Source organism: Vipera berus, assembly GCF_964194415.1.
Source record: "Vipera berus genome assembly, chromosome: 1".
Lineage (NCBI taxonomy): Eukaryota > Metazoa > Chordata > Lepidosauria > Squamata > Viperidae > Vipera > Vipera berus.
Window position 1 is genome coordinate 195945974 of NC_138202.1, and position 20239 is coordinate 195966212.

At 49.8% G+C, this 20239-nt stretch overlaps 1 protein-coding gene across 5 annotated transcripts; it reads left to right on the forward strand.

Annotated features, from left to right (window-relative positions):
* The first annotated feature begins 697 nt into the window (after positions 1 to 697).
* OTX1 (orthodenticle homeobox 1) lies at positions 698 to 11668 on the forward strand. Of its 5 annotated transcripts, none has more exons than XM_081315388.1 (6): positions 703 to 890; positions 1333 to 1459; positions 4260 to 4521; positions 6134 to 6285; positions 9929 to 10761; positions 11202 to 11668. In XM_081315388.1, exons 3-6 carry the CDS (start codon positions 4425 to 4427, stop codon positions 11404 to 11406), a joined length of 1287 nt encoding a protein of 428 aa, XP_081171514.1. In that variant the 5' UTR covers positions 703 to 890; positions 1333 to 1459; positions 4260 to 4424; the 3' UTR covers positions 11407 to 11668. The 5 variants fall into 5 exon arrangements, with proteins under 5 accessions (XP_081171515.1, XP_081171514.1, XP_081171518.1 ...); XM_081315390.1 differs by lacking the exon at positions 703 to 890 and adding an exon at positions 1015 to 1181; XM_081315389.1 differs by lacking the exon at positions 1333 to 1459 and having other exon boundaries at positions 698 to 890.
* The last annotated feature ends 8571 nt before the right edge of the window (positions 11669 to 20239 follow it).

Genomic DNA, 20239 nt, shown 5'->3' on the forward strand with positions numbered 1-20239 from the left:
TCACCTACCACCACCGCTCAGAAACTGAGGATTACGCCCCACGTGGTGGTCGCTCCGGGAAGAGCTGGCCCCAAGAGCGTTGGGTGGGTTGGGAAGAGCGGGATGAAGTGAAGGTGGTGGGGGTGGTGGGTGGTGGGGAGAAGCGCGCTTTGGGCTTTCACCGCGGCCCGAAGGCGGCTGGACGGGACGCGCGCTGAGCGCGTTTATAAGACGGCGCAAGGGCAGGAGGCGGAGGCAAGGCCGGTTTCCAAAGTCAGGGTGGAATTCAAGGGGAACGGGGGGCGGGAATCCCCTGTGGCGCACGAGGACGCCTCTCGCGCTTTTCTCCTGCAGGTCGGCGCGAGGCTGAGGGACGGAAAGAAGCGGCGCGGCGGCGGCGGCGTCTAGCTCGCAAGGGCAGCCCGAGCTGGAGCGGGGAGGCGCGCGCGATTAAAAAGCCTCCCGGCTTCTGCCGGCTGGAGGGCCGCCGCGGGCCTCCGGAACCACCACCACCAGCAGCAGCGGCAGCAGGAGGAGGAGGGGCGGGAGGGTGTTCACTCTCCCAGGGGAGCGGCTGGAGCGGGCGGCCGCGGCCGGTGCTGCTGAGGCAACTCCAGCCGCCTGCCCTGAGGGAGCTGCTGGGAAGAGTTGGCGGCTGAGGCTGCTGCGCGCGCGGCCGGGACTGGGGTGGAGTGGGGGATGGGGACGGGCCGAGGTAGCATTCCTCCCGCGCTGCTATTGCCCGGGCGGCTGTCACTCAGCGGCGGAGAGCTTAGCGATTGGCGCCAGCCTTGGTTACGCATTTGCCTTGCGCTCACATACAAGGGTAGGGCAGTAGAAAGGTGATCAATCTTCATCAGGCTACGTTTCCAATCACCTAAACAACCGGGCGAGACAGCTACCGCGACAAGGTAAAAAAATAAAAAGGCGCTTGATTTATTTCACGCCTCCTCCCCCCCCCCCTCCTCCCCATAGGTGAGCTCTCACTTTCCCCTTCCTTTCCCGGGCCGTCCCGACATCGCCCTCGAGCCGAGAAGCCCATCCCCGCTTCCTTCTCGCCCTCCGCCCCCGCCAGCTTCCTTCCCCGGCTCATCTGGAGCGTTTACGTCCGCGCAAAGGATTTATTTTTTTTGTCCCCCCCAACAGAGACTTTTCGGTTGCAAAGTATCCGAGAACACTAAAGTTTTGGTCTGGTTTTGTGTGTGCGTGTGTGTGTGTGTGTGTGTGTGTTTCCCCTGCCGCTGGCTCGGCGCAGCAACTGCCTGAAAGGAGGCGGGGAGGGGGAAGTCGGAGGTGGAAAGCAACCCGCACCAAAACTTTCCCTCCTAACTTCTCTTGTCCTTCGCTTTGCAGCTCTGCCTGAAAAGGGGCCTGGTGGTGCCCAGAGGTATTCCCAACCCCCCCCCCCTGCTCCCACGCCCGCCCGCCCGCCCCGCGGCTGCTTTCCTGCTCCTCACTTCTAAACGGGAATGCGCGGCAGGTAAGCGAGAGAGGAGCCGCCTGGCTTTCGGCAGCTGCCTTCGGTTCTCCTCCGGCTCTTCCTTGCCAGGCTCGTGGCGCGCGCCGTGTGATGCTCTTTCTTTCCCCCCCCCCGCAAGGGACGAGTTCTGTCGGAGGGACCGGGATCCGCGCCCCCCCCCCTCTTTCCCTCGGGTGCGGAGGAACGGAGCTGGCCGCCTCCCGACGGAAGAGCCCGAAACTGGGGTTTCTCCGCCCGTCCGTACCCACTCCAACCCTCGCACGCCACCGGCCGTGTTCCGCCGTCGCTATTTTGGCCTCTCGTTTCCCCTGGCACCTGGAAGGCAGCCAACCGCGGACCACCCCCCCCCCCCGAAGGGAGAGGTCGGGGTGGCTTTTCTCCTGGCTCGGAAGGCGAAGGGCTCTGCTTGGCTGGGATCTCTTTTGCCACCGGCAGACCCTTGGCCGGCTCTTCCGGGCTGGCGCTTTCCGCCGATGCTTACCGCGGCCAGCGAATCTCGAGCTCTCTGGAGACACCTTGTTCTTTCCCACCGCTTGGCACTTCTCCTGCATTTCTCCATTGAGCAACGGCCGGGTGTCACCCAACCCAACAATAAGTCGACGGCCAAGGAAGTGGGGGGGGGGGCGGAAGAGTCCAGTCCCGATCACCAGCGGTGCACTGACTGGAGTGGGTTCTTGGAGCCAGGGATGGGGCTGATCTCCAAGGAAAGAGGCTTGGAGTGGGCGATTTCTTGTGTCCGCTTCTTCTTCACTTGAGATTGTCGGGGCCCTTTCCTCTCTCCTCAAGCAAGGAGACCCAGGCTGCAACCTTATGCGCGATCCTCCGGGGACAAGTCCCCCTGAACTTGACTTTAGGAGAAACTAACTCAGCCTTTAACCTGCGTGGCCCAGTTGGTAACTTGACTTTTTGTTCGGGATGCCAGCAGGATTTAATCAGTGGCCAACCACAGTTTATCTTTTGCATCTAAGGAAAAGGTTGCTTGATAGGAGTAAATGTGGAAGGAATTTTTAAGGAATAAATGAAGACATCTAAGTGTTCAGAGAGAGAGAGAGAGAAGCTTCTTTGAAAGTAAATTTGCGGATAAGTATGGAGAAAAGCTCCAAAACAAAACAGAAAATCAACTTTTCCCCTTGCTTCCAGCCCATGGCCCAATCTGAATAATGTATCCTGACAAAGAAATCCCCCCTGGTCTTAAAAAGTAATGACTGTGGAGTAAGTATACCTGTGCTTCAGCAACCTTACTTATCCTATGCTGCTTAAGTAAACCAGACGGGCCGGTTTTGAACTCTTAATTGTGAGCACTGAGAGAGAGAGAGGTTAAAAAAAAAACCTTACCTCACAAATCCAGACAGAACTCTAAATGAAATCTCGACTTGGAGAGAGCTGCAACAGGTTAGCCAGTCCTGGGAATATGGGTTGTTTTTATGAATTTGGAATACTTTTAACTTAATAGTCTAGAATCAATTGATTAATATTGGTTCAAGAACCACTTTGCACCACTTTTCTCCTTTCTTATTCATTCTTGGTGTTTTTTTAACTTGGGAATCTTTCTGTGCGGAAAATGCACATTGGTAGCAGCCAGGCCTGTTATCTATGTAAAGCTTTTGGCCATGGATTAATTGAGATTAATTTTGCCACCAACTGTGTCTTCTGAATGTGGGTTTTTATGTATCTGCTTGGTTGGTCTGATGTTTGTTCTATTCGGGCTTTTACTTTATTGAAACTACTATGAAACTACTAGGATCAGAACATGGGAACTTAACCTATAATTTATTTTCTGTTTGGGAATGCTAGCCCACCAAGATTCCCCAAATCTGTTCTGTAACTCTTGGGAGCAAATCATATCCAAGAGAGACAAAAACTTGAAGATTATACAGCCACACTTCGGGCAGCAAGAAAATGCACTTTTATTGGGAAGTCAGGATCATTAGTTTACTCTAGCTTTATTTCTAAATGTGCCTGTTTGAGAGCGTACCTTCGCTCTTTTTCCCCCTTTACTCCTAGAAATAAATTCTTCAGCATGTGAGGGAATTGGTAAATCTTTTACTGCTGCAGAGGTCCTCCGCCCTGTTCCTTCGGCCTCCTGGTCTGTTGTTGCAGGTCTTTTAGTATACAGATTTCAAAGGCCCCCCCCTCCCCGCGCAACTAAAGCTGTCTTTTTTAGATCATTAGCCATTTCTAATTAATGTGTCTGTTTCTGCTCTCTTTTAAATTAATTATAGTTCCCTCCTTTTGTTATCTCCTTTTGATTTCTAATCCAATTATCTTTTTAAATAATTGCTTTATCACTCTCATCATTGATATTGTACCCCCTCACAGCCCCTTGGCGATTGTAGGGTAATGTGGCTGTAGTTTTTTTGTTGTTTTTTTAAAAATAATAATCTCAATTTCCTTTTCTCCACCCTACTATACTTCACTCTTTGCCACTTTCTAATTTTCCTTGGGGGGAGGGGGAAGCATTATCTGCGCCATGTTCTCGGAGAGCTTCTGTGTTAAAGAAGAAACCTTGAAACTGTAAGGCAAAAATAGAAGTAAAAACAGAAACAAAACTTTTTTAAAAAATTTGGTTAATTCCCAGAAGAAGCTTTATTGTACTTGAGACGAAAATTAAATTGCCTTTCTAATTTAAGATCCACCATAACTATATATAAACATTATTGCAACTTTTTTTTTACTGATAGGTACGAAAAGGCTGTTTTGTTTTGTTGAACATTTAACTTTGCACAACCTGGGAATTCCCTAAAAATATTTATATCGTGTTATAATTCACTGTATGTTAATTTTGTTGTTTTTCTTCTAGATTGCTGTGAAAAACTCTTCTGCTCTGTGGGATTCCTTCAGTTGCCTGGCTGGATGAATATTAAAAAATAATAAAACCATATACACACACACTGCTTGAAAAACTTAAATAAGCAAACAGATAATAGTGTGTGGATAAATCGGAAAAATATTTCCAACTTTTAGTATGATGTCTTACCTCAAACAGCCCCCCTATGGCATGAATGGGCTGGGGCTAGCAGGACCGGCAATGGATCTTCTACATCCTTCAGTGGGTTATCCAGGTGAGCCCCCCCTCCCAATTCCATCCCCTGTTCTCCCCTTTTTTGTCACTCTTTATCCAGTAGACACACTCAGGTCATTCCACAGAGTTTGAAAAAAGGAAGAAACTCTCATGCCCTTACTAATGACATGGGAAGCAAACAGGCATTAAGGGAATTCTCCCTTCCTGCTCTTCCATTATTGGAAACTGCACTAATCTTTCAGTTTTGTAATTGAATGTTTCCTAACGATCTTGGAATGTTTTTCCTGAAAATAGTCTAACTGCAAAAAAAACCCGAAAAGATTACTAAAAACATTAGGCTTTCATGATAGAGTTGGTTTCATATCCCTGATTTCTACCTTGTTTCGCTTTTACATTCAGGTAGATAACTAAATATACCAAATGCAGAACAAGTATGTGGTTGTTTAAAAAGAACAGACTGGAAGCAGTGAGATCCTTTATTATTTATTTATTTATTTATTTATTTATTTATTTATTTATTTATTAAGTGAAACTTCTGTGAGTTGGTTTTCCAAAGTGTAGTTGTAAATGAAGACCCAGGCTAAAGAAAGTGACGGTTCAGAAGTTAGGAAAGCAGATGGAAGGGGCTGTCCCAGTTTCAAAAACTTGTCCTGAAGGAAAGGTTCTTACAATTGAGAGGGTCTGCAGCCAATTCACATTCCCTCCCCTTCTATCAGCTCCGCGGCCAAGAAATCAGCACAGGTTTTGCAACCGTGTAGAGTCTGATGACAAATCAGGTGCCTGCTAACTCATTCAAGGGAATGCTTCCTATCCCTACGATTGTGAAAGGTATAAACTGCCAACATCCAAGAAGGCGAGGAGCTCACTAGATCAGTGGTAAACTGGACTGGTTTCGCGAGAATTTCTTCCCGTTTGCAGCGTTGTAACCTAACCCCCCCCCTCCCGCCGCTCTCTCCGAGCCTAAAACGTCCATTGTTAGGCCAGTTAAATTAAGCACGCTTACAATGGCAGCCTTGCTTGGACGTGCTGTGTGTACTACAGGCTTCTGTGGAGTTTAACTCCGAGTTAAGGTTTTCAGATAGGGGAATAAACAAGATATTGAAACGCCCCTAGCTTCTTGTTTTAATTGCCGTGTTATCTGGCGAGCCAGCCACTTTGTCGCAGGTCAGAGGCAGCTCCAAAATCGTCTTTTGCGGAAGGCCCAGCTGCGAGCCAGCCCGCCTTCTTTCGCCCAGTTGAATCGAGGCAGCTTCCCGCCTCCCCCCCCTCTGTTTGTACCATTTTCTGTGATTCATATTTATAGGCTGCAAACATAATTAGGGGTTTGGGGTTTTTTTTGCTCCTGGCTCGGCGAGTGCGCACACACACGCACACACACAGCTTCCCTCGTGGGATCGCCCGGCCCGTTCTGTAGAAATCTATGGAGCAACTGGGTCCCTCCGCGGCTGGCGACCCGCCTGCGTCAAGAGATTGGTGGGCGTGGGAAGAAGCGGGCCTGGCCGTCTCGCCTCCCCCCCCCTCCTGAATCGGGGCAGCGGGCTGGCGGGGAAGGGGGGGGCGTGGGGGGAGAGAGAGCAGCTCTGATTGCCTCTTATCTTTCCTTCTTCTTCCCTTCCTGCCTGCCTCGCCTCGTCTGGTTTCGGGACTTGCAGCCACCCCTCGGAAGCAGCGGCGAGAACGTACCACCTTCACCCGGTCGCAGCTGGACGTGTTGGAAGCGCTTTTTGCAAAAACCCGCTACCCCGACATATTCATGCGAGAAGAGGTTGCCCTGAAAATCAACCTGCCGGAATCCAGAGTTCAGGTCTGGGGGCTTTAAAAAAAAAAAGCGAGTGTGGGGCTGGGGAGAGACCGGGGTCTCTTGACTGCGGGAAGAGGGGTCGTTGGGGCACGGCTCGGTTCGCCTCCCGCTCTTCCAAACTCAAGTAAGAGGGGTTGTGGACGATTCCTTTTATTTTAAGGATTCTTCTCGTTCGGGATCCATTCTAGTCTCCATCTGATCAGGGCCATTCTGGCGTTCAGTCTAGGCACGGCTCTTCCGCTCTAGGACTGGTATTTATTGGGGTAAATAACTTTCTTTAGCTCAGCCGGAATAGTAATTGTGCAAGAATCGACAAGCCCAGTGCTGGAATGGCAGAAGATCCCTCTCGGTTTATTGAATCTGGAAACTTCACTTTGCTCGCTTATCACTTTAGAGGAATCAATACTTTACAGATACTTATTTTCTCCTCTTCTCCAATCAATGTCAAGGCAACATCCCAGTCCTAAACATGTATCAATGGATACACTCCAGCACAAGTTAGTTTTCACTAATTTCCATGGCAATCAATAGGATTTTATTTGTCATCTCATCTTGAGTCTGTCTACATAAAACTTAGAATGATTCTGGATGTGCACAAATAGTGGAAAGAAGGTTATTTTTCCCCCTCTTTTAATTCTTTTATGTGTAAGATTAAGTATTTTAAGACTGCTTAAGCAACTTTAAAATCATTTGACATTCTAATCCTTAATGCACTTGTAACATTACCTGCACTTGTTTACCTGGAAATAAATTTTACTAGGACTTATTCAAAATTATATTGGTTAAAAGGCCACATTTCTCAAAAGTAAAATCAAATTGATTTAATGGATTTAAAAGTTTTTTTCTGTTTTAAGTGTAGGAGTTACACTGAAATTTTCTGATGCATTCCCCCAATCTTCTGACTGGTGATTTAATTGGGAGTTGTAAAATGAACAAACTTGTGGTTAAGACTTGGGAGTTTTTAAATTTATCTCCTCTTCTTTCCCCTGCCCCCAGCAACAATTCATTCTTCTCCAGTAGAACTAAATTTCAGTTGTTGATTTGAAACTCAAATCTAGGTAGAAGGATAGGCACATCTCTTTAGGATGTAAATAAGTGTGTAATTAAAGTACAATCACACCTTTGCCATGCAAGCTGGATCCTTCCTGTTTGTTTGCTCTGTGTCCTATTTCTCACTGAAGGCAATTTGAAACCATGAAATGAAAGCTTTTTTTGGGGGGGAGGGGAGAACTGAAATTGCAAGTAAATCATACAGTGATGATTTCAATAGATGTATGTATGGTTGGATCCAATAAAGCAGGACAGATTTCACATGCAGTCATCACACATTTGAGCTATGAAAAGCAGTGTATAGAACATTTATAAAATCTGATTGTATAGTTTGCCAAAATTAGCACATTTAAATTTTCTGTCCTCGTTTTTTTTGAAGCTATTGCTATTAACTACTCAGGGATGCTCTACTTCTGAAAGTTGTAAAAGAGTGCAGAAATTATATATTATTTTTTTTAACAATAGGAATAGCAGTTTGTGGATGCCTACACATTAGAATAATGGAATTACTAGATGCTTGAATTCTGGACTAAATATTTAGGGGCTTGGATTGGTTCAGTGAACTTCCCTTTGGCTAGTCTGCCTTTGGGTGGGGTAAGTCTCTAGTGAGGAAGGCTGGAAAATATAGGAATTTGGCTTGTGTAAAATCTGAATGAGAGATGGGTGCCCTATCTTGAGGTTATAAAAAAATGCTCGGTGGCTTAATTGATGAATTAACGATACCTTTGCTATAGTTGTTGCACTGCTGGCAGCATTAAATGTATAGTTTGTAAGTGTTGTTCATTGTGACTTGCCTCACAGTGTCTGTAATGGGTCCTTTTCAGAAATAGATATAAAATACTGTGTTACAATTTAATGCAATAGAATATCAACAGAGGTACATAAAACTCTGATGCTGCACTCCACAATAATATGGTTGTTACAGTTTATTGCAACATGGTTTTTATTTTCATGAGAACTCTCTCAGGAAGTAAAATAGTCTAGCAGAGCAGACAGATGAATCCTAACTTTAGATGAACAGTTTACTTTGCCCACCATTTCTGACTCTTAATTTACACCTTTCCGCCTGTCTTTTCCATAAACTAGTCTTAACATTGACTATTAGGAGTTTGGAAATCTGATTCAGGACTTTTGTTTATTTGGAATGGTATGGCATGTGTGAATGTAGCAGAAGAGTGGTTGAATTTGACAAGGGATATCATCTCCTATTCTCTTAGAAGTGGATGTAGCTGTTGATTGATTTGGTGTATCTTGCAATATAAAATGTTGGTGAACAAGGAGAATAAATGAATGGTATAAAGAATCAAAATGCTGTCTTGTTCCATTGAATGCAAGGGATGATACTGCTTAGAGCTGAAAGCTACAGGTGAATGGCTTGAACATAACAGAAAGTAGCCTGGAAAATAGGTAAAATGGCACACAAGTATTTGGTGAGGATATTGAGCATCCTAATCTCTCCTCTGGTATAAATGCAGCTTCTATTTTCTAATGTTAAGACATCATAAAATATTAACACTAATTGGTAGAGGACTGGCGAGAAGCATTATAGTTTACTGACAGGTTTGTAAAAAATTAAGCTGGCTACAGGGTTGGAAGCAATGGGTCTGAGATCTTGATCATCATTATTTTCCTATCTGTATAGACTTGGGAAGATAATAGGGTGCAAATTCTGTAGTATATCTTGTCCTGCTTGGATTCTTTTACTAATGTCTAATCTTAGCTTGCTCCTATTATATATACTTTCTACATACTGTACATAAATTCAGAGCAGGGAAATGCATTTGTGAGGAATGCACTGGTGTTCTCCTCTCCACCCTGCCTTCAGCCCTCCCACTGCTATACAGTACTAATAGCAAAAAGTGTTAAAGATTCAGGTACATTTATAAATTCCAAACAAGGTTGATTAGTCAATGGTGTGATGCTAAGAATGAATATAGAAACCTCTCTTCAACATGGGGTTGTGGAGTTACTTGGTTATCCTGATTTACGAGGAACTATTGATAAAGTTTTGGAAATTAGCCAGTACAGTGGAGATATAGCCAGCAGAGTTGATGGCAGTGCTAAGAGAGAGAGAGAGAGTGACATCCAGCCAATGGGCAATGAGTGCCCGCGTCTGTTGGTTTGTTTTTTCTAGGATACAATGGCCTGCATCAGGGATGCTGCACCCATCCTTGATCGCTGGCTTCTCTTCTGCCGGACCCACCGTCGACTGAATATGCTCTTGGCGGTCCCACCCGAAGGCAACGGCTGTAGCTAAGCCAGACCTGGGGGTTTTGCTTCCTTACAAGTAGGGAGGACGCGGCAGGCAGGATCAGAGAAGGGGCTAGAACGAGAGAGCGAAAGCTCTCTCTTTCGGTCTAGAGTCTAGACGGTCCCCGAGTAGTCCAGGTCTGCTGAGCGGCGGAGGCGAAGGTAGAGGAATCCAATGAAAAGGCGGGACGGAGGAGAAGGGACTGAAGCGAGGGGAGAGTTAGTCTGTCCTAGTTGGGGCTGCGGGGCGGAGCAGGGCAGGACAGAGCTGGGCCTGCCTCCTCCCTTCGGGTCCCCCCTGGGAGACGAGGGTCTCACGGAACGCTGCCTTTGCCTCTCTTCGCAGGTCTGGTTCAAGAACCGCCGCGCCAAGTGCCGGCAGCAGCAGCAGAGCGGCAGCGGCGCCAAGAGCCGGCCGGCCAAGAAGAAGTCCTCCCCGGCGCGAGAGAGCTCCGGCTCCGAAAGCAGCGGGCAGTTCACGCCGCCCGCCGTCTCCAGCTCGGCCTCCTCTTCTTCGTCCAGCTCCAATTCTTCGGGCCCGGCGCCGGGCGGAGCGGCCTTGAGCAACCAGGCGGGCGCGGGGACCGCGGCCTCAGGGTCGGCCTCGTCGGCCGCCTCGTTGAGTAACGCGCCGTCGGCCGTGGCGGCTTCGTCCATCTGGAGCCCCGCCTCCATCTCGCCCAGCGCCGGGCCGGAGCCCCTGGCGCCCGGCGGGGCCTCCTGCATGCAGCGCTCCGTCTCCGCCGCTTCCTCCGCCTCTTACCCGATGTCGTACGGGCAAGGCGGCGGCTACGGCCAAGGCTACCCGGCGCCGCCGCCGCCCCCCCCGCCGCACTCCTCGTCCTACTTCGGCGGGGTGGACTGCGGCTCCTACCTGCCCATGCACGCGCCCCCGCACGCTCACCAGCTCAGCCCGATGGCGCCCTCGTCCCTGGCGGGCGCCCATCCCCACGCCCACCACCCGCTCAGCCAGAGCTCCAGCCACCACCACCACCACCACCACCATCATCACCACCAGCCCGGCTACGGCGGGCCCGGGCTGGCCTTCAACTCCTCCGACTGCCTGGACTACAAGGAGCCGGCCCCGACAGCCGCCGCCGCCGCCTCCTGGAAGCTTAACTTCAACTCCCCGGACTGCCTCGACTACAAAGACCAGGCCTCCTGGCGCTTCCAAGTCCTGTGAGCTTTGCCACGGCCCCCGCGCCCCCCCCTCCCAGGAGCGCCCACTTTGCTTCTCGGTTCCTCGGGACGGCCTTTTCTTCCGTCTTGCAGACGCGCTCCGTCTCGGCCTTCGCTCTTCTCCCGCCTGTTTGACCCGTTTGGTGAAAGCAGCCTCGGAGAGGAAAAGACGCCGCCAGGCCCCGTTTGAATAGCCTGCCGCTTCCAGCCCCTTCCCCGCCGCCGAATCTGGGCTGAAGGCTGCTGGGCCAGACCTGCCGCCGCCCCCTCCCCCCCGCCCCGGATGGTGCTGCCTCTACCCCGCTGAGTCGACTCCCGACGTGTTATTTATTCGCTCCCTGGGATTACGTTCAGGATCGTCGTTTTTTTTTTTTTGTTTTGTTTGTTTCGAAGCAGAAGGCGACTTTAAATTGAGATTCATCCTTCTCCTTCCCAACCAGTCCTTTTGCCCGGCCGGCTAGCTTTGTGACGCTCGCTCGTGTGCGTGGAAGGACAGGAGAAGAGGACGCGCCTTTCGCTTTCTGGCCGACGGCAGACTTCGTGTATAGATCTTCACACCGCCCTCCCCCGTCCCATCCGAGGACCCCCGCAGCCACCCCGCCAAGTTCTCTCCGTAGGTTTACGTTACAAAAAAAAAAGCGCTAGGAATGTACATAAGAGATCCATTCCGGCGAGCCTTTTTAATGAAGGAGCTGAAGCGAGCGCCGGAGGCCCTTCAGATCGGAAGGGGAAGGAAGCCCACCTCTCCTCCCCTAGCCTCTCCTCTCCTCTTACCCTCGTGGGGAGGGGGAAAGCCATTCCCCGACGGAGCTGGAACTGGGAAGCAGGAGCGACGCGCTGGCGAGAGGGGCGGGGGGGGGCACGGCACGGGGGGTGGGGTGGGGAGCGGAAGGCACGGGAGCGCGGCGGTGGCCTAGCCAGTACGGTTTCGCCAGTGCAGCACCGGCTGGACCCGTCTCAACTCCTGGTCAAGGGTCTCCGGACAGGCTTTTGGCCCGCTTGGCTCTTGGGGGAGGGAAGGGAAAGGCAGAGAGGACAAAATGTAAAGTTGATAATTTACTCCGTTAACCCAACAGTCACCTGTTGACATGTAAGGCAAACCCTACCCTTTATCTACATATCCCGATAATAAAATTCAAGCTGACGAAAGCCCACCCACCCCGTCTCTGTTATCCTTCCGGGGGGGGTGTGTACAGGGCAAGGAAGAGGCGGGAACTGCCTTCCCATTAGCTGAGCTGCTCTGCTGGCCTTCGCTTGGGTAGGAAAGGGGGCAGGTCGTTGTTACTTCCAGGAGCGGCGGCGAAGGGGGAGTTGGCCCGCTAGCTCTGAATCTCCCTGAGCTGCTTTTTAATGTCCGTAATTGGATTGGCGTCCAACCAAAATTTCGATGGGTCACGTACGCAGTGAAAACGGTGCGAACGGGCGGCCACCTCCCCTGGCTCTTTCTTGCAAAGTTAACCAGAGCGCACCTTCCTCAGAGGCCGGAGAAGAAAATAAAAGGCCCCCTGTAGTTGGGCGGAAATGTTTCCATCTTAATTGCTTCCAACCGCCCCCTCTCTCCGTCACAGGACAAACGGGCCGGCCCGAAAAATTTGCTAGAGCTGCGCTGGCCGTGACTTTCTGCAAATCCTCTCTCTCTCGCGCGCGCGCAATAGTCTTGGCCCCTTTTCTTCATCTGGTCACTTGGCAAGAGTTTCTGGGAAGTGAATATTTATGAAACTTAAGGATTGTTGTAACCCTGTCACTCTAGGCTGAACACAAACGTCAAGGGTAAAAGCGGAATCTATTAGCTAGTGAAACGGAATGATTAGAAATACCTTCTGCTATGATACCAAAGGAAATTCATTCAAAGGACGTTTAGGATTTGGTAAGCAAGTGAGGAGGGATCACGGTTAATTCCACTACCATTTCGTGCTCACCATAGTAAGGCTGCAAATCATTTCCACTGCTGATGTCGGTGGTGACTCTAAACAATGCCTTTGTGTTCACATTAACAAAAACCCAAAAAAGGTCTTTGGCCAGGGTGGCACTTTTTAGGCGGTAAACCCCACTAGAATTAATCTATAACCTCAGCCTAAATTGCTTAAAATGTGACTTTAAGTGTAAGATTCAACTGCTGGAAAAGACAAACAAGAGACTTAATCGCATTTTTAAATAAAATAAAACTATATCTTTGCTTCTAATGCACTTATAATATTATAAGTGGAAATACATACTTTTTTTCTTCCTAAAAAAGCAGGTTGGCTAAAACTATCAGAAACAAAAGACAATGGAGGTAGGAGTTAAAATACAATCTGCCCTATCAAAAGACAGCCAGGGAGAAGTTATGCTAGTAGTCCAAGCCAGAATAATACAAGATTTCCCTTCTGTTTGAAAAGTTTTGAGTTTCATTTTTTTTAATTCTAAGAAAGAAAGAATTTTTTTTACCTGGGTTATTTTAGATTCAGGTGAAACTAGTTCTAGGTTAAATCAGCATATATATATATAAACTTTTTTTTTGCTCTCATCAGTGAGACAACTGTTCTCATCAGTACAATATCTATTAGTGTTGTGCAGGTGTTCGAATTTTCCCACTCCTGAAATGGGCTGAAGTTTGGGACAAATGTTTCTTTTCAATAATAAGTGATTATTCTATTCTCAATTATAATTAAACGAATTATTCGATTTGGATAGGGAAAATGATTACTTATATAAACTGGTTGGGGAAGGAAGGCTAGAGAAGAGGCAATATTTCACATCCCCGTCTGAAGCTCAAGGTAGAGGTTTATTTTTTTACCGAGGGGGGGGGGTCCTGTTACCGGAAACGGAATATATGCCCTTCTGAATCGGTCTTTAAGCAGCGCCTCTCCCCGCACCAGGACGGATCTCCTCAGACCAGGAATCCCCGTCGGCTCTCCAGGCGGGTGTCAGCTTTAACGGCCAACGTGTTTGATTCTTTTGGACTTGGAAGAAGTGAAATCCAACACGTGGAGAGCCGCAGGAGCCTAACAACCTTCCGCCCAGCGCTGGCACACCAGCCTTTCTAGACGTGCACCGCGGGGCGAGCCCGGCGGTATTCTGGACGCCCGCTGGAGCGACCAGACGCCAGCACCCTTTTAGGGGAATGGTACGCTTCCCCCTCTCCCCCACCGGTCGCTTTTCAGGGAGAAAGAGGACGCGACTGAGCGTGAGGGCCTTCAAAGTCTGCTGGTGAAGCCCCTTGGAAAGAGGCCGCCTCCTTTGCTGCGTAGGCTTTTCCTTAGCCAGGCTGGCGGGGCAGAAAGCGGGGCAGCTGCGGGTGTTAGGAAACGGCAGGAGGGCGCAGTTGCCAGGGCAACAGGGGCGCGCGATTCATTCCCCGCCGCCGGGCTTCTGCCGGGATCCCGTGCAGGCCCAGTGGGGAGAAACCGACAAGGGGGGGGGTTTCGCGCCTTGCTAGACCAAGGCGGCCTCCGCCACGACACCAGAGCGCCGGAAAGGCCGTCTTAGTCCTCCCCCCCGCCTCTGGAGTAGCAGGTGACCGGACCTTTTCCTCTCTAGAGTAAACAATTCTTCGGAGCATGGGCAGAGCGCTAATTCCCAACATGCACCCGTCTTTCACCCGGTTTAAAGGGAGACGGGCTTTCAAGTGGGCCTTTCTGACTACCCGGACTTCTGATTTAGGCATTAAGCTCTGCCTGACTTTGCACCTCGGACCCTTCTCTTTCTCCTCCGCCCAGGGTCTTCGAGGGGGTGGCGGTGGGTGAATTGTTGCAGAAGCGCAGAAACGCCGATGCCATTAGCATAATCGTTTAGCGTGGTTGAGCTATTCCTCGGAGAGCAGCTGGACTGAATGCTGCCTTCGCTCATTCTCCCATCTTGCACGCCGGGGTGTGTGTGTGTGGGGGGGGGAGGGAAGCCAGAGGACTGTCGGGAGTGGAGCCTGGATGTGCCTCATTCCCACCGAAGTCTAGAGTTTTGCGGATACTTCGGCCCTCCCACGCACGGCCCTCGGAAGCTAATAACGTAATTATTGTAAATCACACGTCTACGATATTTTTAACGGGACAAAATGAGAGTTCTGCTGTACTAAGGACATACTTCCCCGCTCCTGGGGTGGGGGAATCGAGGCCACCGGAGCTCCGGCTTCCTTCCCTCGATCCTTCCCCCTCCTCCTCCTCAAGCGAAGGCAGCTGCTCTGAGCCATTGGCTGAAACTCCCCGGGTTGTCTGAACCGATCCGACTCGCAGTGTTTACCATGTCTCACTAGGGGTTGCTGCCACTTAGGCACTATGCTCAGACAGGGCCTTACCGGATCGTTGACTCCGTAAGAAAGAAGTGGGTGTGGGGGGGGGAGAGTTTGAATCGGTTTCCTTCCCCCCCCCACACACACACCCACCCACCCCTCTTTTCCCCAGCTCGAGAAGCGGCTGCGAGAGGAGTCGTTTAGCTGGCTCAGGTAGGATTAAGCCACCAGAGTGAGCGGGGAAGCAGCGGTGCTCAGGCGCCGGCATCTCGCCGCGGTGTGAAGTCCAGGCCGGCGGGCGGGCGGGCGAGCGAGAGAGCAACGCAGCCTCTTTCGTTTCGGGGCCTGAGAGGGAAAACGCGTGGAGGGCGGCGGCGGCGGCGTTTGGCTCCGAGCACGCGAAAGAGAACGGCCGTCGGGAGAAAGCTGCGCGGGAGCCTCGCTTACTTCCAGCAAAGGGAGGAAGGCGCTTACTCGGCTGCCGCGCGGATCGGCCGAGATTGTTCCTCGCGGAGCTCCCGGCCCCTCGCGACTCCTTTTAGACCTGGTAATCACTCTCTTTAGGAGGGAAGCCCGCCAGTCGGGCACCCGACCCTCCCTCCCTCCCTCCCCGCCGCTGCCTGGCGGAAGAGTCCAACGCCTCGCTCGGGTAGGTGTTGCAAGAGACCCGATAGAGGAGCGTGCGAAGAGCCGGGCTGCTGCCGGGCGAACCCGAAGCGGAACCGCTTTTCCACACCTGCAACGTAATGAAAAGTTCTCCCGGGAGCAGCCGTCTTTCCCTTCCTCCCCCCCCATCCCCAAACCCGGGCGGGTCACGTGGCAGCGGGCGAGCAGTCGGGAGAGGCGGGCGCTCGAGAGAACCGGAGGCCTCGGGCGGGCCAAAGGGCGTTTCTTCCTGGCCTGGGAGAGGCCCTCCGGGAAGCCGGGCTCAGGGGAGGCGCGAGCACGTGATGTCGGACTGCCCGAGCAGCTGCCCGCGCCTTTCCTCGCGCGCTCTTTTTTTTTTCCGCCGACTCAGCCCGGCCCGTGCCAGGAGTCGCGGCACAAAGCGAGGGGAAGTCGCCGCTACCGCGGTGCCACCGCCGGCCAGGCCGGGGCGTTCCACGCTCCTCCAGCGCGCCCGCCATTGGGAACCCTCCCCCGAGGCCGAGAGTTCATTGGGCGCCTGGCGGAGAAGCGCAACTTGCTCGCTCGAGAAAGCCCGCGCAGAGAAGCGCTGCTGCTGCCGTCTCTTTTTTTTCTTCCGGCTCTTTTCCGCGGCGGGGCGGAAGCAGCGGTTCGTTGCTCTGCTCGCGGCGAGGAAAAGTTGCGCGACAGCGGGCGATTCAGACGAACGGGAAATTGCGTGTCCGCGGAAGCGGTTTACGTCAAGGGTTCTAGAGAGCGCGTGGCTCAACTCCAGGGAACTTACCATCCTAACCTCCCCCCCTCCCTCCCTCCCTCCCTCCTGGGTCGCTGCGCATCGGTGTTGTGTAACCTTCTTTGCCCGGGTTCCCTTGGAGGGATTCTTTGGTTAGTGCTGGCCGAGAATGGTAGCGGTTGCCTAAGCAGAGTCCAGGTCCGAATGCCCCCAAACCTTCGCGTCATCAAACTTTCGAAAACGTTTCATGGGCAAACATTAAGCAGGTTTCCCTACCAAATCACTACCAAGCTGCATTAATTACCCATTGGCATAATCTAATACGAATGCAGTATAAAATAAGACAAGCGGAAGGACAAATGCCAGTGAGGTGGAGGCAACGTTTCAACCACCGGAGTTTCTTCTGCAGCTCTATTGAGTCCGCCAATCTGTAAATTCTCTTTATATTGACATAAATGCATTTGCCTAAATTCAAGAGGCCAAGTAACTACTCTTAAGAGACCCCTTGCTATTTTCCGCGGGTGCGAATGTGCATTTGTTTTCATGGAACTCAAAGCCAGTACCGCTGTATTTCCTAGGTTTTCTGTGTTCAAATTTGAACCAGGATCCAGTGTCTGGGTTATATTACTGTAGGTGAAAGAGGCCAAGGCTACTGCAACCAAAACCTAGATACTTGAGTAAAACCCGTCTCTAAACAGAGATCTGTTCAAGGAAATCTCCTGAAACTGCACTTCCACAATCGGTTAATGTGAGAAAAAAAATCCCAAATAACTATTTTACTTGCGTTAGATCAAACTGAAATTAAATTGCACTATACGATTTTCTGAAGCCAGTTGAAATTACTTCCAGTAAATGTATGGATGTATTCTTATGGCCCACATTGTAGCTTGGTGTGCTCAGTTAGCAATTTGGTTGGTTTTCACTTCAGCATGGTCAGAGGTCTCAGAAAAATCAGGGTACCTAAGCCATGCTTGGCTGAATTCTTGCACTAACACAACAGCTACTTGGGATTGAAAAGCAAAGTGGTTTTTACCTACACATGCATATTTTAGAGGGATACAGGCATTGTAACACGAAAATTTAAAATTATTTTGAAGACACTATGTTTAAAGTGAAATAAGGACCTAAATCCAAAGGTTACATTCTAAAAGAAAGAATGTTAAGATCTTAGACCAAGATATTTTTTAAAAGTTAAAATAGAATATCAGTTTAAAAATGGAGAGCTCGGGCTGACTATGCTGCTAATAACGCAGGCTAAATTACAGATTTTCTTCCACAGCTTCCTTTAATTTTTTCCTTTTTCAAAGTGAACAACGATTTGCTCATTTTTGTGCCAATATTTTCAATTTGTTTTTTTGTCCAGTTGCTTTGCTCTGTGATCTGTGGCAATGTCCAATTCTGGTTAGGCAGGAATCAAGATGGTTGTGTGCCAAATCTGTGGTGAACAAACCAATCCAGTTTGGTAAGGATGTGAGGCTTCCTAGATTTAAAAGAAAATATTCTTTTAAGTGAGATGTTTCTTAAAATCATTATTGACTCAGCATTCCCCATGTTCCCAGTTTGTCAGATGAAAATTATATTTATATCCCACATTTAGAATTTGGAAGTTGGTTCCCTTGAACTCAGTGGGGCTCTGTAGTGAACAGAAAGGTTAATGGTCAAAGGAGTTGAGATGTATCTCCTTGCCTTTCCAAAGAGGTGAAGCTTCCACTTCTACTAGATGTGTCCACTATACCCGCGTCAGGTTCACTAACATTTGCCTTGCTGAAGCCAACCCTCTATTTCATTTTCCATTTACAAATTCTTCATTCGAAGGAAGGATGTACCAGAAAGCAACTGCGTGTGTATGTTGTTCACCTTCAGGACATAAGAGATTGAGCATCATGCGGCAAGACACTACAATAACGACAATAATGGTGGTGTTGAAACTGCATCTAGACTAATTTCAATGGAAGAAGCCAAGCACACAGCCACCCAGAAGATCCTGAGCTGTGGCCTCAAAAGTCCTGTCAACTATAGAAGGAACCCAAAAACCTTCAGTTTAATGAGCTTTCAAGGATCCTGTGTATTTATTATGCTAGTTAACTTGGGAAGGGAGCATTGTTTGCTGAGTCAAGGCATACTGCAGAATCGTCAGCTTCCTGCCTCTCCCGTAATTGGTTTGCAAGGCCTTGTGCTCCACTCCAGCCTCCATTTTTTTCTTTTTTCCACTCTCCCATTGAGAGAGTTTTTGCTAGGATTGGGGTGATGCTACCCTACCATTTGCCTGGCTACTTTGACAGAGGTGGGAACGCAGTCATGCGTTTCCTTGGTTGTCTGGCAAATGAAGCAATGAATCTGTCAGCTCTCAGGTTCAAGAGACTCTTTTATGGCAAGGTGGGAGTGATTACTGACCCGCTTTGCTGGATGACCCTTGACCTCATTGTGCAGTGCCTGTAGTGTCAACGCTGCTGATTGTCTAGATGGGAAGGAGAACCTTAGCTGAGTATGAACCTTAGCTGGTCAAAAACCTCTGGCAAGTGGACCACTGGCTGCAACCCCAGGAATGAATGAACCCTTATTGTCAAAGTACAACCGTGTATACATTGAGATTAGCTGAGCCTCCCTTCGTGCTCCCACCCCCAACTCACAGTGACAACAAACCTTGGAAAGCCAAGGTCAGTGATGGAGAAGTGACAAAAGTGGAACCCTTTCCAGGTCTATGCAACAGAAAAGTCCTGTGTTGAGCCTAAAGCATTTTAAAGAAGAGTTCACCTGCCTAAGGCTCACCCCGTGCGAAAATAATCCACATGGAAAGGCTGGATACTCGTACCAACGATTAGGCTAAATCAGGGGTAGGCAATCTTGGCTCTTTTATGACTCGTGGACTTCAACTCCCAGAATTCCTGAGTCAGCTATGCTGACTCAGGAATTCTGGGAGTTGAAGTCCCTGAGTCATAAAAGAGCCAAGGTTGCCTACCCCTGGGCTAAAGTGTACAAAGTCAGCCCTGTGGCTAGTTGCCAATTCATTGGGCTCTAGAAACCCAGCAGTTGGATTGAGTAAATTAAGTCGTGCCAACCTTCCACGTTTCCCGATTGTAAGGGTGTCAGCCTATGGCGAAAATAAAGCGTATGTATATACTTTCGGCATCTAATTTGAATGGATGTTGCAAACACCCGAATGCAGAACTCAGAACGAACACTTCCTCTGAAATACCTTTCCGGTTAGTATCCAGCGCTCCCACACTACTAGTCCTATTGACGCCGCTTTCATAGGATTTACTTTGCAGTCTTCCTTCCTTCCCCAAATGCTGGGGACTGAATCCCAGATTTTTCACGTGTAAAATAGGGCTTCCCCCTTTAAGGTTGTGGATGAAGGAGGACGCGGGAAGGTTGACTTTAGATAGTCGGGAGAGGTCTGAGCCCGGTTTACAAACTGACCCGGAAAATAAGCAGAGACAGCACGAGGTATGGTATCCCGAAAGAATCTTCAGGATTACTCGCTGGTTACTAAGCATTACTGAAAAGCCACCACAGAAGTAAGCGCTGCTGATTCCAAGGAAGGTTGCTCTTGAGTAAGTACCGTAGGAGTACAGCTCTAAAAAGTGATACAGCGGAATCCTCAGAAGAAAGTCCAGCGGAGTGTGGATTAGTATTGCGCTTTCGTGGTGTTGCGCGGTAGCTCTGAATTGTTAAAACGACTCCATTGCTTCTTCCTTCGGGGAAGAAAAACCCTTTGCGCCTGAAGCAAGGAGCCTGTAAAAGCTTTGGCACACTCCGAACCCCTATGAGTAAACGCCGTGGGACTAATTCAAGGCACGGGGTTTTAGGAGGAGAGCTGCAGGCGAGAGATTTTACACAGCAACCACGTCAAGCCTGGTTTACGCCAGAGGATCAAGAAGATGATCCCGAGGGGGATTTTTTTTTACGTTCTT